Below are 21078 nucleotides of genomic sequence, written 5' to 3'. Positions count from 1 at the left end.
ACAGACTACCACCTTGTAAATTTATCATTATTCAGTAAATTCTGACAGTGTGAAAAAGACGCAAATGTGCTTGCCTATGTTTCTGATACGTAGGCATTCATGACCCTTCATAGTATTACAATAACAACTGCAGACAGAATGCTAGAGGACAGAGGACAGCAGACTGTCCCAGTACACAGTGTCCCCCCTTCCTGGACATGAAAAGGAAAAGGTGATTTAGGGGCTGCATGTACCTCAGTGGTACAGTGTACGCCTAGTGCAATCGAGGCCCCGAGTTCCCTCCCAGAACACACCGATAGAATAATTTCCAGTCAAGCAAAGGGCTATTTAAAAAGTGTTGGTTAAGTCGTCTCCAGCTGTCAAATGTAAAGACTTACCCCCTGGATGTGGAGGAGGGGGTCCAGGCTCCATCATACAGAACGGAAACAGGATGTACATTTCTATTTCCTGGGGGTTTTCCTGTACATAGGTGTCCACCTGTCCCAGAAAGCGAGCCTGCCTGTCAAACTTAGTGTGACAGTTTTATTTTTCCTGAAAACTCACGTATTTAAATGGAACTTGGTATATTTAAATATTCTTTGAACTTAAATTATGCTAAATGCAAATGAGTAGACTTCATAAGAGGCATTTAACCTTTCAGCATTTAGTTGGAGAAAAGGGAATTTGTATTTACATAAAGGTAGTGGTTAGTATAGAAAAAAATCAAATAAAGATCTTTATCAAAAACTTTTCTGGGGCAGAGGAGACACTCAGTCAGTGAGGTACCTGACTCACAAACATGAGAAGTTGAGTTTAATACCCAGAACCTGTGGCAAAATTCTGGGCATGGGGGTCCATGCTTGCAATCCCAGCCCTGAAGAGGTGGAGGCAAGAGGACCCCGGGAGCCTGCTGGCCAGGCAGACTAGCCTCTTAGCCAGGTAGGGCACTGTCTCAAGGAAGGAGACTGTGTATCCGAAGCAGACACTCCAGCTTGGCCTCTGACCTCCACACACATGTCCATATTCTCTTGCACACACGTGTAGCGGTGTATACATGAACACGCACACACACACACACACACACACACACACATTCATATGCACATGGGGAAAAACTCTTCTGAAATCTATTGTTTCAGAATTCCAAGTGTTGTATTTTCTTAAAATGAGGCATATTTAAGCTAAGACAATGTGCCAATCTGTAGTAGGGATAATGTGCAAATCTGGCCTTTGTTGTTGTTGAGACAGAGTCTTGCTTTGTAGCCCAGATAACCCTGGAACTCAACATCCTCCTGCCTCAGTTCCCGAATGCTTGGATGAGAGGCTTGCCTCACCATGCAGGTTTGGAATTTTGTTTTTATGTCTAAGAGTGTAAAGTTTTCTTTAAAAAGGATCTTGTCATCCATTTATTCAATCATTCAACAGCATGGATCAAGCAGAAAACATACCACAGATGGAAGATTATGTTAGGTAAACATATAATAATAATAATAAGTGAAGGGGCTGGAAGGATGGATGGCTCAGCAGTTAAGAGCATTTATTGCTCTTGCAGAAGATCAGGGTTCAGCACCTACAAGATAGCTCACAACAGTCTGTGACTTCAGTTCCAGGGGATTTGATAGCTTCTTTTGGCCTCTGAGGCACCTGTATAAACCTGATGCATATAAGCTCACACAGACAGACAGACAGACAGACAGACACACACACACACACACACACACACACACACACACACACACACACATAATGTCTTTAGTAAGTAGGTAGTTAGCCTTTAATAATCCAGGCATTTTTAAATGACATCACTCAATTCTCACAGCTCTACAAGGTGGGTGTTGAATTAACCAATTTCCCGGGTGAGGAAGCTGAGTCAGAGGACTCGTGGAGCTAAGCAGCCAAGCAGTGAGCCTCTAGTGCCTCTCTCCCCTCCATGCCACAGTGTCTGTCAAGCAAGAGGGTTAAGCCAAGTCCTTGGTTCTTTTGGACTTCAACGAGAGCATAATGTGACAGACCAAAACAAAACAGAACGGAAAACAAACTGCAAGCGTTCAGATGAAGCCTGTGAATGGTAAATGTGGATGGAGCACTGAGCCAGCGTGAGGGGGCAGGGACGAAGTTTGCCCCAGGAGGGATTGCTCAAACCTCATAAAACCCAAGAACTGGTCACTGAAGGAAGGGGTGGCAGTTTGCCAAACGGACCAGAAGAAAGTCCAGACAAAAGGAGTGGTTGTCTTCACCAGGCCTCTGGCAACCCGGAAGTCAGGTCAGGCTCTGGACCGCCAGGTGTTTGGACAGTGGCTGGGTGTGGGGTACTCAGAGGATGCTGGGGCCCAGACTGAGGGCGGGGCTGCTCCTCACATGCAAATGCCTTTGGGACTGAAAGACTTGAACCCCAGAGTTCAAAGAGCTCCGAAGCCTGAGCCCAGCTCTGGACTCCCCTGGGTATTGAGGTTTCACAGGGAACTCCTACTTCCTCCGAGGCTGAGAAAGGAGGCAAGGAGAGAGCCAGGTGTAGAGTCACATGCCTGTAGCCCACAGCTACTTTAGAGACGGATGCAGGAGGGCTGCTTGAGTGGAGGAGTGAAGTCCAGCCTGGGCAACAAGGGCGGCGGGGTCCGGGCAGCCCCCCTGGGTCTTGCTTTAACTATAGATTACAGAGGAGCTCCCTGAGACTACTGTTGCTAGGCTACTCTAAAATATCAAGTGGTGGAGAATGGGTTTTCTCTTCCTCCTATTTTACCAGTTCCTTCTGTGAAAGAAGAGGGCAGTACTTCCTCCCCAGCTCCATTTCCCTCATCTGTTGGCTGTGTATTAGTCATTACAGCACCTGCCCGGAGCTTCATGGCTGTCCCGGTGTGGGACAGAGAGCACGGACACCAAGGTGCCCTGTGAGTAGGTCTGGAGGACCCAGGATAAATTTTCTATGTGAGCCTGCCTATGCTTCTTACTTGGGAAGTTCCTATCCCCTAAGTGAAGCTTGAAGTGACTTTTAAGAGCTTCCATTTCAAACTGAAGCCTGCCCCAGTGAGCTGGCTCAGCAGGTAAAGATGCCTGCTGCCATGTTGTCAGACACGGGTTTGATCCCTAAAACCGACATGGTGGAAGTAGAGAAGCAATTCCTGCAAGCTCTTCCTCATGTGCACCAATGTGTGTGCGTGTGTTTGCACACACACACACACACATACACACACACACACACACACACAATTTCAAACAAAAAAAAAAACAAACAAAAATTGGAGTCAGTCACAGCTTACTAGCACAAGTCCGCTTGGGACCCAGAGAGCCCCTGAATTCTAGTATTCCTCTCATTCCCTCCTATACTTGAAGAGCGCACCTGTGACTGGGAGCTTCCTATCTTGGTTTCAGTCAGACATCTTTAGTCAGTTAACAATTTCCATATAGACACAGCCTCAGTGGGAATAAGAAGAATGTTTCTCTCTGCCCTTTTCAAAGTCAAACTGGAATGTAGGCTGGGGGAAGTACTATCCATTCTAGAAATGTGGACAAAGGACCCCTCTTCACGGGAGGGTGATGAACCCTCCAACCCTTTGTCCTGAACTCCAATCTGACTCACACGTCACCTGCCTGACCCTTTCCTCCCACAAAGTAAAATGTCAGATTATTCCAGTGGCCAAGATTCTCCAGGACCCTGGTCTCAAACATGCTCCAATAACAGCAGTATATTATAATTTCAATGTAGACTGAAAATTTTAAAAAAACAACAACAACACACAGAATATGGCATTATTAACTTCTTGAAGACGTCAGTGAGATACATCACTCATCAGTTACTATTACCCTCAACACCAAGCAGATACTCACATGTCTGCAAGACGCTTTGAGATCCTTGGCTAGAAGGCTCTGCATAAAAGAAAAGAGCATTTTGTTTCTGGTGGCTTATTAAGGTGTAAAACCATTGTCTGCAAACGGGAACGCACCGGTTACCTACCTCGTTTAGGTCTCTTGCTCTTAAAGTAGATGGCGATGAGAATCACCGACAGAAGAAAGACCAGCACCGTCAGTGGGACCGCCACCATTGACACAAACTGCAGCTGGCCTGAGGGATCTCCAGTCTCAAGACCAGTGTCGGGAGAATTTGTGTCTGTGGCTAACACTTCTGTGGTCCCGACAGCCAAGGCACTCGTGGCTGTCTCCTCGTCTAGTATTGCTTCTTCTGTGGCGCTGTGTCCTGAGTGTTCCAACTCCTCATCAGTGCCTGAACATGAACAAAATCGAGACTGCTGTGGAGATAAAGCTGACATGTCAGGGTTTCGGTAAGTTTTTTCGAGACAGGGTTTCTCTGTGTAGTTTTGGTGCCTGTCCTGGATCTTGCTCTGTAGACCAGGCTGGCCTCGAACTCACAAAGATCCACCTGCCTCTGCCTCCCGAATGCTGGGATTAAAGACGGGAGGCGCCGCCACCACCACCTGCCCCAGTAAGTTTTAAATATAGCCTAGATGCATTCAGTGGTGAACCTGATCCACTGTACTTGGCTTTCCGTTCAGTGTGACATGGACTGTTGATTTGGCTGGAATGAAGCTGAAGCTGGGAGTGTGTTGAACACGAGCCGAAGCCAGAGGCAAGCCTCCCACAAACATAGGCAATCCAGCCTCACCCAGGCACTTCGACACACTGACAGGGCACTCGAGGCTCTGTCATGTCATGAGCCATTTCCGAAGCCATAGGGTATCAGGATATTGTCATACGGTTTCTGAATAAATCTAAATGTGCACTTGCAGGATGTGAAATGCATGCCATTAAAAAAAACATTTAGATGTAAACAAATGGGCTTGGAGATATAACTTGGTGTAAGAAGAGTACATGCCTTCCAAACATAAAGCCTGGGTTCAACTTCTAGCACCGCAAAATGATAGATGGATGGATGGATGGATAGATAGACAGACAGACAGACAGATAGATAGATAGAGGATGGATGAATGAAAGCATGGATGGACAAACAGATTATAGATAGATAGGAATGCATTCTACCTTAATTTTTGTTTTGTTTTGTTGTTTGTTTGTTTGTTTGTTTGTTTGTTTGTTTTGAGACAGAGTTTCTCTGTGTAGTTTTCGGTGCCTGTCCTGGATCTCACTCTGTAGACCAGGCTGGCCTCGAACTCACAGAGATCCATCTGGCTCTGCTTCCCAAGTGCTGGGATTAAAGGTGTACACCACCACAGCCTGGCTGCATTCTGCCTTCATTTTTAATAAAGGGCACTTATCCATGGAAAGGAATTCTTTGATATTGGGATGACGTGGGTTTCGGTGTTGGGTGTAAAAACATTTCGCACAGCACAGTCTGCCCTTGACAGTGTCTGACATATCCTCCTGGATTTTAAGTAAAAAAAACATGATGTCTATCTCATTTGTGAAATAAGATTCTCAAGGCAATCTTTGGAGAGTAAGAAAACCCACCGTTTATAGTGGTTTAGGAAAATGCATTGGCAGGTGTCATGGTTAACATCGACTGTCAACTTGACAGAACCTGGAGTCGAGAGGGAGGCAAAACCTGGACGTGTCTGTGAGTTTCTAGATGAGGTTCATTGAGGTGGGAAGACCTCCCCCATTGAGGATGTCCCCATTCCATGTTCTGGGGCTCCAGATGAGTAAAAAGGTGAATGTGAGCTGATCATCAGCATTCAACCTCTCTCTGTTCTGACTGTGGACCCAATATCACCAGCTGCTTCCCTCTTGGGTCACAATACCTTCCCTGCCATGATGGACTGAATTCTTGACCTGTGACCCAAAATAAACTGTTCTCTTCTGAAGTCGCTTTTGTCATAGCAACAAGAGAAACCACTACAGTGGAGCATTCCCTAGTTCAGAGTATAATAAAGACGACTCTGTCTGACCTTGAGTGCAATTTAAAAGCCCAACACAGAATGGGAAAGGACCTCACCTGGCTCCAGTGGAGATGATGTGGGTGGAGGGATGTAGTGGGTTTTTTTTTTTAACTCTTTGCTCTACAAGGGCCCACAACCCAGCTCCTAAATAAATACACAGAGACTTATTCTTACTTATGAATGCCCGGTCTTAGCTTGGCTTATTTCTAGCCAGTTTTTTTAACTTAAATTATTCCATCTACCTTTTGCCTCTGGGCTTTTACCTTTCTCTATTTCTGTATATCCTTTCTTTCCTTCTTATTTCGCATCTGGATGTGTGGCTGGGTGGCTGGACCCTGGCATCCTCCTCTCCTTCTCCTTCCCTCAATCCTCTCTCTTTATCTTCTTCTTTTCTCCTATTATTTTTCCCTGCCTGCCAGCCCCACCTATCCCTCTCCTGCTGTGCTATCGGCTGTTCAACTCTTTATTAGACCAATCAAGTGTTTTAGACAGGCACAGTAACACAGCTTCACAGAGTTAAACAAATGCAACATAAAATAATGCAACACAGCTTTACATCATTAAACAAATATTCCACAGCATAAATGAACTTAACACATCTTACAATTGCCATCCACAACAGAGGAACTTGGTCCTGTCATGGTGTGGAACTGCCTCATACTCACCCTGGTCCAAGAGAGGAAAAATATTAGGGGCAGAAGACACATCAGTAGGTGAAAAGTTTTTCTAAGGGGAAAGGTGTGATGCCCAGGGAGAGGTCAGCGGCTTTAAACTGCACTCTGGCTAGGCCATGCCTCCACAGGATGACCAAGCCGGACAGCACGGAGCCTCTCAATAGTTCATCTTTCTTTGTGATTGCATGACAGTGAATTCCTCTGATTCACAACAATGAAAATAACTGTTTACCTACAGCTACGGACTACTTGTGGACCCCCCTCCAATTCCTATATTGATCTCTAGTCTCCAATGTGAGGGTGTTAGGAGATGGGGCCCCCAGGATGAGGTTAGTACCCTTGTGTGAAAAGAAGGAAACCAGAGGTATTCATATTCTCTCCCCACACCCCCTCTTTTGGGGGGGCACCACACTAAGCAGCATGCACATGCAACGTATGTCCTCTACCCCTGAGCTATGTCCCAGGCCTGCTTTCCTTGCTTTTGCCTACCCTATTGCAGCTGTGGGTACGGTCAACCTATTTCAGGCTAATTTTTATTTGTTTGTTTGTTTGTTTGTAGAAGGTCTTGCTACGTAGCCTACACTTGCCTCCATACGGGATCCCCTTGTCTCAGCTTCCAGAGTTTTTGGGATTGCGGGTATGTGCCACTACACTCCTGCTTCTTGAGAATTTATTAAGAGCCAAGCCTTGTCCAGTGGTGGTGGCACATGCCTTTGATCCCAGTGCTCAGGAGGCAGAGGCAGATGGATCTCTGTGAGTTCGAGGCCAGCCTGGTCTACAAAGCAAGTTCCAAAGCAGCCAGGGCTACACAAAGAAATTCTGTCTTGAAACCACACACACACACACACACACACACACACACACACACACACACACACACAAAGAGCCAAGCCTTTTACCTGCATCATTCCACTTTATCCTTTCTGTGTTTGCAGCTAGATACAGGGACCGAGTTCACACAACTTGCTCAAGATTAGAGCTCACATACATGAAGAAGGGAAGATCTGTATCCCCACAAACTCATGGTGGAACCTGAGATTGTAACCTGGTAACGTGTTTTCCTTCTAGTCGGAGGGAATATGATGCTGATAACCATGGACTTTGGCTAGCAGGCAGAGAGTCAGCGTGGACCCCGGTTCTTGCCCGGGTTCTTGTCCCTCAGCCTAGAACAGGGGGTGGCTTTCTGGAACAAGGGCAGATGAAGAAATGTCTGAGGCAGCTCTGCCCGAATGCACGGCATCGCTGCAGCTTCTCCCCGACTCCTCACCCCGATGCACCATGGGCAGCTCTGCCCGAATGCACGGCATCGCTGCAGCTTCTCCCCGACTCCTCACCCCGATGCACCATGGGCAGCTCTGCCCGAATGCATGGATCGCTGCAGCTTCTCTCCAACTCCTCACCCCGATGCACCACGGGCAGCTCTGCCCGAATGCACGGCATCGCTGCAGCTTCTCCCCGACTCCTCACCCCGATGCACCACGGGCAGCTCTGCCCGAATGCACGGCATCGCTGCAGCTTCTCCCCGACTCCTCACCCCGATGCACCGCGGGCAGCTCTGCCCGAATGCACGGCATCTCTGCAGCTTCTCTCCAAAGGGAGTCGATGAACCAAGTCCCCAGTAGAACACTTAGTGTCCTCGTCCCACTTGACCTGTAGCCCCAGAGAAACTAGGGAAGGATACAGGCCGGCAAGAATAACGAGAGGCTTCTGACAATAAGGCAGTGGAAGGAAGAAAAAGGGAGAGAAGTGTCCCAGGAGGCCCTGGGCTGCTGCGTAGTCTCGGGTGGCCCTTGGTGGCACTGTGGAGTGTAAAGGGGCGGCAGGCTCTCCCACCAGCACACCGCAACAGGCTCAAGCATGTTTTCCATCAGACTCTCCAGTGTCTACTTAGGTAAATGAGAGCTGAGAGTTCTTTCTGCCTCTGTCTCTTTCTCTGCTTTTTAAATTAATTTCGTGGAACTCGGGGACACTTGCATGCTAAGCAAATGCTATACCACTAAGCTATACCCCAGAGCACTGTACTCTCCCCACCCCCTCGCCTCTCTCTCTCTCTCTCTCTCTCTCTCTCTCTCTCTCTCTCTCTCTCTCTCTCTCTCTCTGCTTTTTGTTTCTTTATTCTGCAGGCCTTCATTTTCAGAGACTCCCATATTATCTCCCCCCCTGCCCTAGCCAGGCCTAACCTCATGAATGGTGCTCCCCCCTACCCCACCCACCCCCTGCCAAATAAATAACAGTAGATGAGCTGAAGTGTAGCCAGAAGGTTCTCTGGTCCTGTCTGGCCCCGGTGGTCAGGACGAATCTCTCCCATCCGTGATCCCACAGCTGCTTATAAAATAATCACTAAGAGGCTTATATTAATTACAAACTGTATGACCTATGGCTTCAGCTTATATTAGCTAGCTCTCAACTTAATTCAACACATTCTTATTAATCTATATGTTGTGGCATTACTGGTCTGCTGGCATCTTGTTGCTCCTTTGGCAGTGGTCTGGTGTCTCCCCCAATAACGTCCTTCTTCTCTCTGTATCTCTGCTGGGATTTCCCACCTGGCTGTAAGCTTTCTTGCCATAGGCCAAAACAGCTTTATTTATTATCCAATAGGAGCCACACATAGTCACAGCATACAGAAAGACATCCCACAGCACTGAAGGAAGGCTTATTGTATGCTAACCCCCTTCTCACAGACACATGGCCCACCCACCCCACGACGTCATCTAACCTGAACTTTAAAGCTTTGCTGTCCACACTTTGCAGACGAATGGGCGAGACTGTCTTTCCCTGGGAAGCAATCCTGTCACCTGGGCTACATTCTCAAGATGCACAAGGGATTTGTTTTGTTTGTTTATTTCTTTGTTTGTTTTTCTTCTTTAAAATGAGTGCAGCTGGACGGGGTGGTTCGTGTCTTCAATGCCAAAGTGTTACAGGGTTGTTTTTTTGTTTTGTTTTTCTCCCACAGCCACTGAGTTAAAGCTGCTTTTAACCCAATGGCCATGGGGGAGCCCCTAAAGCACTCCTTGGCCTCATGCACCCCACGAACACTTGTCTTTTCTAAGGAACACTTGCCTGTGCTTGGTGTCAGTGACATTTTCCCCAGCAACAGGGTCTAGCACCCTGGGGGAGGATGCAGGATCCTCAGGAAGTGAGTCTAGCTGTGGGCACCGTTAAGCTCCCCAGGGCTTACAGCTTTTGACCTCAGATACCCTGTGCACGCAGGACTTCCCCACTCCATGCTTATAACCATGGGTCCTGGTAAAAGTCCTTTCCATTTTAGAATCTGTTCCCTAAAAGCACCCTCCAAAGTCCTTCTCCCTGCCCTTCTCATAACACCACTGAAGGCAGGTAAATTGGTAAAAGTGAAGTGTGAAAAGTCAAGTGGTTTCTGGCCCTGCAGTATACACACACCAGGGGTGGCCTATCTGATATTATTACCTTTGTCTCCTACCCATCCTTCTTTGCTTTTTAGCTGTCCCCCCAGGAGTCCCATCTGCCTGCCATAACTTCCTCATTTATAGTCTAAATTTGGATATTGTTCAGGACCTGAGTGATAGGGAAGGGAGATAAAATAGGCAAAGTCGGGGTTGGGGCGAGTACAGAGTGGGTGTAGGAAGGAGAGGTGTGAGCAAGTTCAAGGCAGAGGAAATCCTGAAGTAATGTGTGAAGTGCAGTAGGCCCTGTGGAGATCACCGTGCCTGTCACTCGTCTGCAGGTCTAACAGGAGCTCTCAGAGTAACCTGGGTGGCCTAGTCATGGTTATCTCAAGTGACCCCATCACAAACTTCCCAGGTGACAGGAGCCGTCAGTCACTTGAAGATGAAGCGAAGCTACATTTCATCATCTGACTGTTAAGCCCCGAATCGCCAGGTAGTCCTGCAGGCTCCCTTACAAATGTTTGTTGACAGTCTTCATGCCAACACATCTGGGACTCCGTGCAGACATCTGGTGAGGGTCCTGGGGAAAAATCTTCATGAGTGGGGGAAGAAACGAGATGAGATGTGGAAGTTCCAGCAGCTGTGCCACATGGATGCCTTCGTCACCATTTTGAGGATGGCCACTAAGTGGAAATGACTTGGCTTCTTGGTGAAGCAAGCCAGTTAACTTCTCATTTTTGAAAGTGGAACAAATGTGTAATCAAGATGTAGGTTTTGCGGTTGCTGCTGTGCTGTGTAACTGGTGCTGAGAGCTTGGGATGAAGAATATTTGGTTCTGTCGTGCTGGGGATCTTGTACATGTAAGCATATGCTCTACCACCGAGTTACACCCCAACCCTTCTTGGTTTTGAAATGGGGATGTATTTTTTTACCAACCGACAGAATACCACACTGCTGATGTCCTGTGAAATAAGGCACTGATAAAGGAATGTTTCCTAACTCAGGATAGCATGAGATGCTATCAGCCAGATGCCCTGTTCTTGCCTTTATTGATTCTGCAAGAGTGTGTGCCCAAATGATTTAGGTACTTATAACACAGACAATGAAATGGGACAATGCACACCAGGTGCCCTGTGCTCTCTCTCCTGCTCTGGAGTAACTGACCGTTTCTGTGAATCTGAGGATGCTCAAGAAACTAAACCCGAGACTTGACTCATGTGTTACCCCTGACATCTGCATAGAGCAAAGAGCCCAATTTGTGTTAGAAGTAAAAAAGAAAACAGAAGAGAAAACCGAGGGGGGGTGCGGGTAGGGATGTAGCTCAGTTGGTGGAGTCCTTGCTTAGCAGGCATGAAGCCCTGGGTGAAACTTCAGCTCTGGAGAAACTAAGCGTGCCTACAATCCCAGCTTTTGGGGGTGGAGGCAGGAGATTACAAATTCAAGGTCATCCTTGGCTCCAGGAGATTCTATCTTGAACAACAAAGTTTAAAATCCAAGGGCACCTCTGGCAGTTCTGTCTCAGCTGCACATTCCCCCTGCCAGAGCACTTAAAAGCCTGATGCCCAGATCTCACCCCAACCCATGGTGTCTGTACCCAAGGCTGGGGTAAAGGCTTTGATGCTCACCAGCAGGCCACAGGCTGCAGCCAAAGTTGAGACCAACCTCTAAAGTCTCTCACTTCTAGCCTCCCTTAGGCTACCTCAGCTCACCTTTGTGCCCAAAGTGCCCTGCCCTTTCCCGGTTCACTGCCCACAAAGCAGCACCAAGTTATTATTATCCATGCCAGGAGGTGGTGGCACACGCCCTTAATCCCAGCACTTGGGGGGCAGAGGCAGGAGGATCTTTGAGTTCGAGGCCAGGCTGGTCTAGAGAGTAAGTTTTAGGACAGCCAGAGCTACACAGAGAAACCCTATCTTAATATATATGTATTATATTTATTATATATAATATATATTATTATTATCTGAAATGATTTCCACTATGCATGTCTCTATGGTCTGCTCTTTGGCTGTTTGGTACTTTCCTGGCACCCGGGAGTCTGGTATAAATAGCTGTTTGCAGACTGAATGACTGAAGGAAATGTTCAATAGGTCCACAGGGCTGAGACTGCTACTTGGTGGTAGAGCGCTTGAAGCATGTGTGAGGCATTGGGTTCCATGGCCAGCATTGCCAAAGAGGGAGGGCAGGTGGGGCTGGGGTGGCATTGTTAGTCACCCCTGTTTCCTGGCTACCAAGCTGGATGCCTTCCTCACTCTAATAACCTTCCTCCTGGAAGCATGTGGTGTGTCCCTAATCACAGAGGAACAGAGCCTGAGGGTGGTTTTCTTTCAAAAGCTACCGGGACTGAGAAAACAAAATACGGGCAACAAACGCTTAAAGCAACATTAAGTTCCCTGTGATGAAAGGTTATCCTTGGCTTTTGTGCCTGGGGGGTGAGAGAGACAGGGTGCTTCATTAGAAAACTCCCATGTGAAGGCCGTGTGATCCCTCCCCTCTGGTACAGAGGCATTGCTGTTTTCATTGGACACTCTGGAGTTCTGTGGATTCCATAACTTTTATGAAGTGACAGTAGTCACTCAATATGTTTGCCCTGACACATGTCCTTGAAGAAGATGTGATCAGAATACACAGTCAGTTGAGGAGAGGCAAGGTAGAAGTGTGGAAGCTGCCGTCAGGTGTGGAGAGCTGATCAGGCACACAGGAGACCCACAGTGTAACGATGCCTTTTTCATTTTCAGTATTTTATTGTTATTTATTTCTTTTGAGAAAGCTTGCTTATATTTAACCAGACTTTCCTGGAACCTAAGGCTGACTCTTGTTTGAGTTTTCCACTTGGGAAAGGTGCAGATGTGCATGGTGGCACGTGTCTGCAATCCTAGCACTCAGGAAGCTGAGGCAGGGAAATCACAAGTTTGACACCAATCTAGTTTGTGTAATAAGCTCTGGGCTACGCTGTCTAAGAGTCATTTAACTGGTTCTCTCAGATTTTTATTTTCTAAATCTGGCAATATTAATCATAAATGAACATGCACAATTTTTTGGAGAGAGTAAGTTAATTTTTAAGTAAATCAGTCACTGGTGTCCTGGCACAAAAACGACCTGATGGTAAACCTTGACAACCACTGGGATCTGATTTCTGAAAATCACAGTGGGGTGAGGGAGCAGGAATAAGGAAGATGGGGGCTAATTTCACCTAACACAGAGAAATTCTAAAACCAAGACAGACCAATGGCTTCTGTTTTAAGGAAAAGAAACAGAGCAGAGGTGGGGATGAGGCTTGGTAGAACGCTCTCCCGGCCTGAACGAAGCCCTGGTTGTGGCCCAGCCCTGTATGAAACTGCACATGCTGAAGCATGCCGTAAACCCCGCACTCAGAAGGTGGGAGCTGGAGGATCGGGAGTTCAAAGTCATCTTTGGCTACATCGTGAGTTGGAGGCCAGCCCGGGGTACAAGAGAGCCTGTCTCAAAACGCAGTGAGACAGGAGACAGAGCCCGGCACCGAGGTCCTTCTCTTCCTCTATCTCCCTTTATTTTCCAGGCGTGATGTCTGTGATGCCTCACCAACCCAGGCAGACTTTCCCATCCGTTTCATGTTCCATACACTTTATTTCAAGTTTTCAAAACAACTTTTACTAGGTTGAACACAATGTCTCTGGAACTTATACCCCAGTGTGGTTCTTGCAAAAGTTTCCCCCTAAAATGCCAATAGCCACTGTCCTTTCTAAAAATGTTCAATGCAAATGCTCTGGGTCCGAAATTCTTCCCATTTCAAGGAGGTGAGTACAAAGGCTTGTTCTATGCAACTCAGAGGTGGAGGAGGCAATAACTGTTCCGAGCTGAAGATGCAGAATGGAAACTCACACATTAGAAGAGTTGAGATTGTTGTGTTGTACGTGTGTGTGTGTGTGTGTGTGTGTGTGTGTGTGTGTTGTAAGCATGTGTGTGCCTCACCAGTGTACGTATGTGTGAAGGTCAGAGGTCAATGTCAGGAGTCTTTCTCTATCACTCTACCCTATCTTTTGAAACAAGATCTCCAACTGAACCTGAAGCTTGTATTTTGGAGAGGCTGGCTCACCATCGAGTCCCTGGGGTCCACCTGTGTCTAGCTGCCATCGCTGAGGTTACAGACACACATGCCTCCATGCCAGGCTTTTACATGGTTGCTGGGGACCCAAACTGAGGTCTTCATACTTGCACAGTTTCATGCTCACACAGCTTCGTGCTCGCCTAGCTTTGTGCTTGCCCAGCAAGCAGCTCACCCACTGATCCAAGTCACCAGCCCTGAGATTGTTGTTTTAGTGTCAACCATCTTGTTGAGACAAGAGCTTTCTGGGTAGCCAAGGTTGGCCTCGAACCAACAATCCTCCTGCCTCAATTTTTCAATTGTTGAGATTATAGGTATGCAGTACTACATCTGGCTGAGACTGAGGATAATTAACATTTTGGAATAGAATTAGGAAACTGGAAAAGCTAGAAATAATATTGAGCCAGGTATTACTAGTATAGACGTTGATTATAGCATGTCTTAGGTTACAAGATAAATTTCATGTCGTTCATTCACCCGGCCAGTCAGGCATGACATTTTATTGTATGTCTGCTGGACCAGTGGCAAGTACTAAACTAAATCTGGGCTACTAGAGTAAATGAGAGCAGACCAGGCCCTTGCCTCCCAGGGCAATGACTAAGTCAGGACAATAACATCCAGATCGGGAATTATGGGGCCAAAGAACAAAGCCTGGACTGTGTTCGTGTACAGAGAGCCATGAGGGTACGGAAGGCAAAGAGATAGGTGCATATGGGGCTGCACTCAGGACATCCTTGCGAATGATGGCGTCTGAATCGTCCATTGAGCAAAGACCACAGGGAAAGGTGGCAGAGCTGAGGGCCGGGCACACAGAAAAGCCCAGTATTCTCACACAACTTGGCACCATTGAGTGGCTGCCCCATGAGGCAAATGGTGGGAAGTGACGAGGGTTAAGAGAGACAAGAGTTCAGGCCCAGTTCACATGGTGTCCTGTCACGACGTCAGAGCATGTGGGGTCTAGCCCTGGAGAAAAACACCGAGCGGGTGGGTGAGTACAGGAAGGTGGCTGCATTTGTGTTGCAGAATGATTGTTCTGGATTTATGTGAGATGGCATGGAAATGATACCAGAGTTAATGAGGCTGCATAAGATGTCAGCAGGATATCCCAGATAAGATGCAGGGTGGGTGCAAGCCATCAGGAGCACAGAATGAGTCCTGTTTCCAACACGCTCAGCTGACCACACCCATGCTGTACCCAAGGGGAATTGAGGATGAAATCAAGTTTACAGATGGATGGAGATGCCTGGGTAGAGGTGAGTATTCAGGAAGTACCTCAGCCTAAGAGTGGGATGAAGTCACACAGTGGTATGATGGCCCAGGAACATGGAGCAGGGCAGAGTGGAGCGGGGAGCAACAGTAGTGTGAAGTGAGCAACTGGAAAAGAAAGATTCATAATCCCAAACTGAAAAGGAGACCTACGAAAAATAACATCATAAGCCGGGCAGTGGTGGCGCACGCCTTTAATCCCAGCACTCGGGAGGCAGAGCCAGGCGGATCTCTGTGAGTTCGAGGCCAGCCTGGGCTACCAAGTGAGTCCCAGGAAAGGCGCAAAGCTACACAGAGAAACCCTGTCTCGAAAAACCAAAAAAAAAAAAAAGAAAAATAACATCATAAGACCCAAGGAAGAAGGCTGTCTTCAGTCATATAACATTTACGAGTATAAAGGCCACTTGAAGCTCCATGGCCAGGGGAAAAAGCAGGGGTGGGGGTAGGATGGATCCCAAATAGCCCCCATTACTCAGATTTTGCTAGGCCCTGGATTATCATCTTTAAATTTCTCTTTTCTTTTCTTTTTTTCTTTTTATTCGCGCGTGTGTGTGTGTGTGTGTGTGTGTGTGTGTGTGTGTGTGTGTGTGTGTGTGTGTGTGTATGTGTGGTGTTGTGTTTGGCTGGGTGCCCACACAGGCCAGAAGAAGGCATTAGATCCCCTGGAGCTGGAGTTACAGGTAAATGTGAGCTATCTGACTTGTGTGCTGGGACCCAAACTCCAGTCCTCTGCAAGAAAGGCAAGAGCTCTGTCAGGGCTTAGTGGCACATGCCTTTAATCCCAGCAGTCAGGAGACAGGGGCACGAGGATCTCTGAGTTCCAGGCCAGCCTGATCCAGGACAGCCAGGGCTACACAGAGAAACCCTGTCTCAAAAAACCAAAACCAAAACAAACAAACAAAGAGCTCTTAACTTCTGAGCCATCTCTCCAGGCCTTTGTCATGTTTTCCGTCTGAAGGAAACAGTACCACAGATATTGTTGCAGTATGGCTCTAGAATGTTTCCCCAAATCTCATGCATTAAAGGCTTGGTCGCCAGGCTGTGGCACTATCACCTGGTGAGGGAACCTTTAGTAGGTGGGGCCCAGTAGAAGAAAATTAGGTCACTGCAGGCGCGGCCTTGGAGGAGATGCTGGGACTCAGTCTACTCCCGTCTCCGCTTCCCAGATGCCCACAGTGAGCAGTTTTCTGAACCGGAGACTCCTGGGCACAGTGTATCTTCCCACCACAGGCCCAAAGACAACATGGGCCAACTGACCCTGTACTCAGACTTAAAGTAAGTCTTTCTTCCTTAGAAATTCACTTCTTTGGATATTTTACTTTGGTTTTGCTCATTTGTTTGTTTTGGTTTCTGTATCTTTTGTTTATTGGTCGGTTGGTTGGGACGGGGGTTTAAACTAGGACTTCACACGTGCTAGGCAACTCTGCCACAGAGCTCTATCCCTAGCCCTTCCTCGGCTGTTTTATTACACTGACGGAAAGCTCAGTAAGACAGGCGTGGCCAGACTTGATTTCATTTCTATCCCTTGCTCCCAAAGCTCTATTCCCCCTTCTTCTGCGGATGGACATTAGATTTTCTTTTCTCCCCTAGTTTTACAAATGGCACAGTCAACATTGTTGGCCTGGTCTCTTTGCTGCACATTCCTGACTGATCTGGAATAAACCCTCAGGATGGCAGAGTAAGAACATTTCCAAGCCACCCTCCAGAAAGGCTGCACAGAAAACCTCCCTTCTCCAGCAACCCGATCCATTTAAGAAAACGTTCCCAGTGGGCAACAGCTAGAAATACCAGATGAAACAAGAGAAACTGTCTTTAAATGTCTAAAGAAATCTCAAGAAAGCAAGGATACCATGTCTGGAGGGGCAGAGGTCACTGGTAATCCCAGCACTAAGAAAGTTGAGGTAGGAAGACTGTGAGTTTGAGCTAACCTGAGCTAGAGGCAGACCCTATTTCATAAAAACAAAACAACAACTAAAAAGCCCTAAATACAGACAAGATCATAGAGGAAATGAAAACCCAGAGCCTACCCGGTTATGGGAATGGCGTCAAACAAAGAGTTGGGCTCCGGGGATATGAGAGACTACGCAATGCTTTTAAGGGACCCCTCTCCAACAACTGAGTCAAAAGTTAAAGCTACAACACCAGGCCATGGCCTAAAGGGTATGTCAGAGTGGATAACAGTATTCAGCACTCAGTGTCAGCTGGGACAACCCCGACCCTGTTAGTAATCTTTACCTTTCTCACCGGCCGCCTCCCCTGTCCCTATGGTTATTCCTGGTTATTGACTGGCCTCACTGTTGGCTCTGCTTTGATGACTCACATCTTTCCAGAGGTGCTGACACCCTCCTCATGCAACTCAGAGACTGAGTCCTACTGTCTGTCTGTCCCATGGCTGAGGTGAAGCCTGAGGTCCAGTTATAACTTCCTCTAAACTCAACATAGCCCTGGCTTCATTCCTCGTGTGTAGTATAGAGGAGGATGTTGTACTTTCAAGGAGTTAGGGGCTGATGGAGAGAATCTGGAGTTAAACAGGTGAGCCATTCCCTGCATGCCCAGGCTCTGCCCTCAGTGCCCTCGAGACTCTCCTCATGACTGGGAAGCCATGTAGCAAGTAGCAAGATTCAGTCTATACAAACATCAGAAGAAAATCATCCGGTAGATAACAGCAGACATAAAGTGAACAGGAGGCCAAGCTTAAAGTAAAAACTAAGAAAAACACATATATGTTAGACTTTCTAGAAATGCAAATAGTGATCACTAAAATCAAAAGCTCAGTGGGCGGGTTAAGCTGCAGATTGCTCCGCACAGTTCCTGTTTCCCCACATCGTGGGCAGCCTTTGAGTGAGGGCGGTACAAGCTGGAGCAGGCGGGCCAAGTACGGGGCACGCTGTGTCTTCACAGAACTGAACTCATCTCGAAAGGCCCTCCCGGTTTCCTGGAACCTGGAACTGTAGACACTTTTGAGCCCCATCCCCTGCTGGGTTGGGTCTGCTTGCTGTTGTTTCTGTTGCTATTGTTGCTGAGGCTGGCTCTCTCTGTATGGCCCCATTAAACACTGACCTCGGTCCTTCTGAGCCCCCACCCCACCCCAGTGCTGGGGTCACAGGCATTCACCACCAGTATCAGTATTTGTCTTTTCTTCTGCACTCTCTTTTCTTCCTTTTTTAAATCTTCTCTCTCCTCTCTTCCCCCTCTTTTCTTTTGTTGTACTTTTATATCCCTAATCATCCCTGGAGTCAGTTCTCGGCTGGGCATGGCCATTCTTTCTCTCCCAGTTTCCACACCCCAAAGCCTCTCACCTAACGGCTCTAAAACCCTGCTCTTCTGGCTTCTGCTCTTAACTCTGCTAGCCCCCAGCTTCTCTAATCACTCTACACCTACTTCAGCTCCTACTTCCCTTACAATAAACCCAGCTCTCACCGTCATTTCCTGTGGACAGGTCTTGGCCACAGCAAACAAATACCATTCTGTTACTAACATGCAGAAACCACAAAGCTTGGCCTTCCTATATACAGACCTTAATTCCAGCCTCCTGAAGAGCCTACACTGGCTGAGATGTGCTGTCCAGAGTTCTTTTCAACTATGCTCATTGATTTGGTCAAAATCCAAGGAAAGCTATTTTCCTACTTGCCTCCTGTTTGTTTCCCAGGGGATAATTTCACTTGAGATGGTTCTCAATCCTGACCCTGGCTGTCCATCAAAAGACAGGCTGACACACAGGGAATGAGGCCGACCTCCTGCAAGAGTAAATACTATATATTTTGTTGTTATAAAGGCTTCATTTGGGGTAGACCTCAGAAGATGCTTGCAGTAGAGAGAGTGAAAATGTTCAGGAGTTTGGACTTTTCTACTAAACATCCACAGACAATTTATTTTTTAATAACTAAAGGCATAAAAAATAACCTGTGCTCTAATTCATATTCTTAAGCACCACTGGCTCAAAAGGATATGCATTGATTGCTTTAACGAACTATAGAAATGATCCCTGAAAATATAGTCTTCATTGATTGCTTTAAAAACTAAGCTTTAATGTGGAATAGCCTTTCCCTGGACTAATGTCCAAGTATGCAGCCTTTATCATCTAGTTTCTGCAAGTGGTATTTTTGCATCTTTTAGGCAGTGAGGATACAGGCAGGGCCCAAGCAGCGTGGTGGCTTATGGAGACTCTCTCTGAACAGCACTGCAACCATGCTTTCATCTCTGACTTCTGATTTTCTTCTGTACCGCCTGCTTTCAGGGCTCTGTGGTTCTTAAAAATCAGCCTCATAGTCTTTCCAGGGATGGCTTTAACGTCTATTAACGATTACAGAGTCCGTAGTGTATGCTAAGCTCTGGCAGAGTTTAGGAAATTCAAAGATAAATTAAAGAAGTTTTTTTTCCTGCATATGCTCATGGCTCCTTCCAGCTTCCCCCCAGCTCCAAAGCACAGTGCACTACTCAAGTATGGACTTCCCATCTCACTTTGAAGGTAACACACATACACACCCCTCACATGCTGCTTCAGATGCTTGGGCACACCACACAGAGTGCCCTGCCAGAGAGCCTGAGAGGCTGGGAAAGACGTATCTGCCAACCTCTAGGAAGCTGCCATCTCTGTGACATCAGTGTCTGATGTCACCACCCTATCTAAATGACAATAGCACATTTTCCTTCTGCTTTAGATACAGCCCTTCCCTAGAAGCATGCATTATCTACCCAACCACAGAAACCAGGGACTGCAAGTGTATCTACAAAGGGCAAGTCAACAGAACCTTCAGAGGCGATTGAGGGAGTGTTGGCTTGTTGTAGCAACTGTGGAGAGAGCCGGTCAACGGCTGCTCTGCCTTAAGTATTGAGATGTAGTGCTGTCTCTCCCAATACCTTGACTGCCTGCAGTCATACTAGCCTTTAAAGCAAATGTTCATTAGTAACAATGGGTGCAAAGAAAACACCCCCCGTGGTACCAAGATCAAAGAAAACCAGATCAAAGAATTATCTGGATGTTAGAGAGTGGACGAATGGACGCCTGATAATTATTTCCCATTTACATCTTTTTTCCAAATCCTTTCCAGGAGTAAAGTTCCATGCCCTAGTTGTTTGGCTTTTTTTTTTTTTTTTTTTTTCCTCCAAGAGGTTTTTGGAACCAGCCGAGTTCTCAGCTATTAAAGTGAAATCATTACTTCTGTCTTTTAGCAGACTGGAACATTCTTTTCCACGGACTGCCAAAAAGTTTATGATTGTCTTAATATGCCCAGTAAAGCTGATTAATTACAAGGATCATAAAAGGCCAAGATAGCCGGGGGTTTAGAACAAGCGAGAGGGCTGGGAGGAAAGTAAGATCCATCCTCCAGTCCTGCCCTGCCAAAGACAGTTTTCATTTTCTTCGCTTTTAAGTTTCACCCAAAGGATTAGGTTTTCTGGGTGGGACCCTCCCGCAAGAGTCCCGTAGGTAGCCGCGGGCACCCACAGGCTTCCGTATCCTCGCTCCCAGCTGGAGGTCGCTTACCCTGGTCGGAGTGACAGAGCGCGAGTCCCAGGGCCAAGACCAGGGCGACACAGAGCGCGGTCATGTCAGCTGGCTCGCCCCGCGCTCAGGATGCTGCGGAGCCCCGGTCTCCCTCCGACGCGCACATTTCCTGTTTCCTGCTCCTTTGGGTCGGTGCTCACTTGAAGGAGAGGTGTTTGCCTGATTTTTAGGAAGTGATGTAACTCCTCTGCAGGAGCCTGTCAGACTGGCAAGGGTTGCAACAGAGGAGCTGCTGGCCCAGCACTGATTCAGTTAGCACCTCCCTAGCCTTCGGGAGTCTGGGCCTCCACCTTTCGGTCCCTGAGAAACCCAGTCCGTTGCTCAGGTGCCATTCAGCATCAGGAGGGGGCCTGGA

General features: G+C 47.4%; 1 protein-coding gene across 1 annotated transcript in view; it reads right to left on the bottom strand.

Moving 5' to 3' along the window:
• Positions 1 to 20834, bottom strand: part of Tmem154 (transmembrane protein 154) — a 40827-nt gene extending 19993 nt beyond the window's left edge. The window contains exons 1-3 of the mRNA XM_059264767.1: positions 20703 to 20834; positions 3932 to 4198; positions 3805 to 3843 (exon numbers count right to left, since the gene is read on the bottom strand). Of these exons, the coding sequence (XP_059120750.1) occupies positions 3805 to 3843; positions 3932 to 4198; positions 20703 to 20766 (370 nt within the window). The 5' untranslated portion in view covers positions 20767 to 20834. The remainder of the gene's footprint in view (positions 1 to 3804; positions 3844 to 3931; positions 4199 to 20702) is intronic.
• Positions 20835 to 21078: the final 244 nt, after the last annotated feature.

Source organism: Peromyscus eremicus, chromosome 6 (genome assembly GCF_949786415.1).
Source record: "Peromyscus eremicus chromosome 6, PerEre_H2_v1, whole genome shotgun sequence".
Classification (NCBI taxonomy): Eukaryota; Metazoa; Chordata; class Mammalia; order Rodentia; family Cricetidae; genus Peromyscus; species Peromyscus eremicus.
The sequence above is the reverse complement of the archived record's forward strand: the minus strand, read 5'-3'. Positions and strand labels throughout refer to the sequence as shown.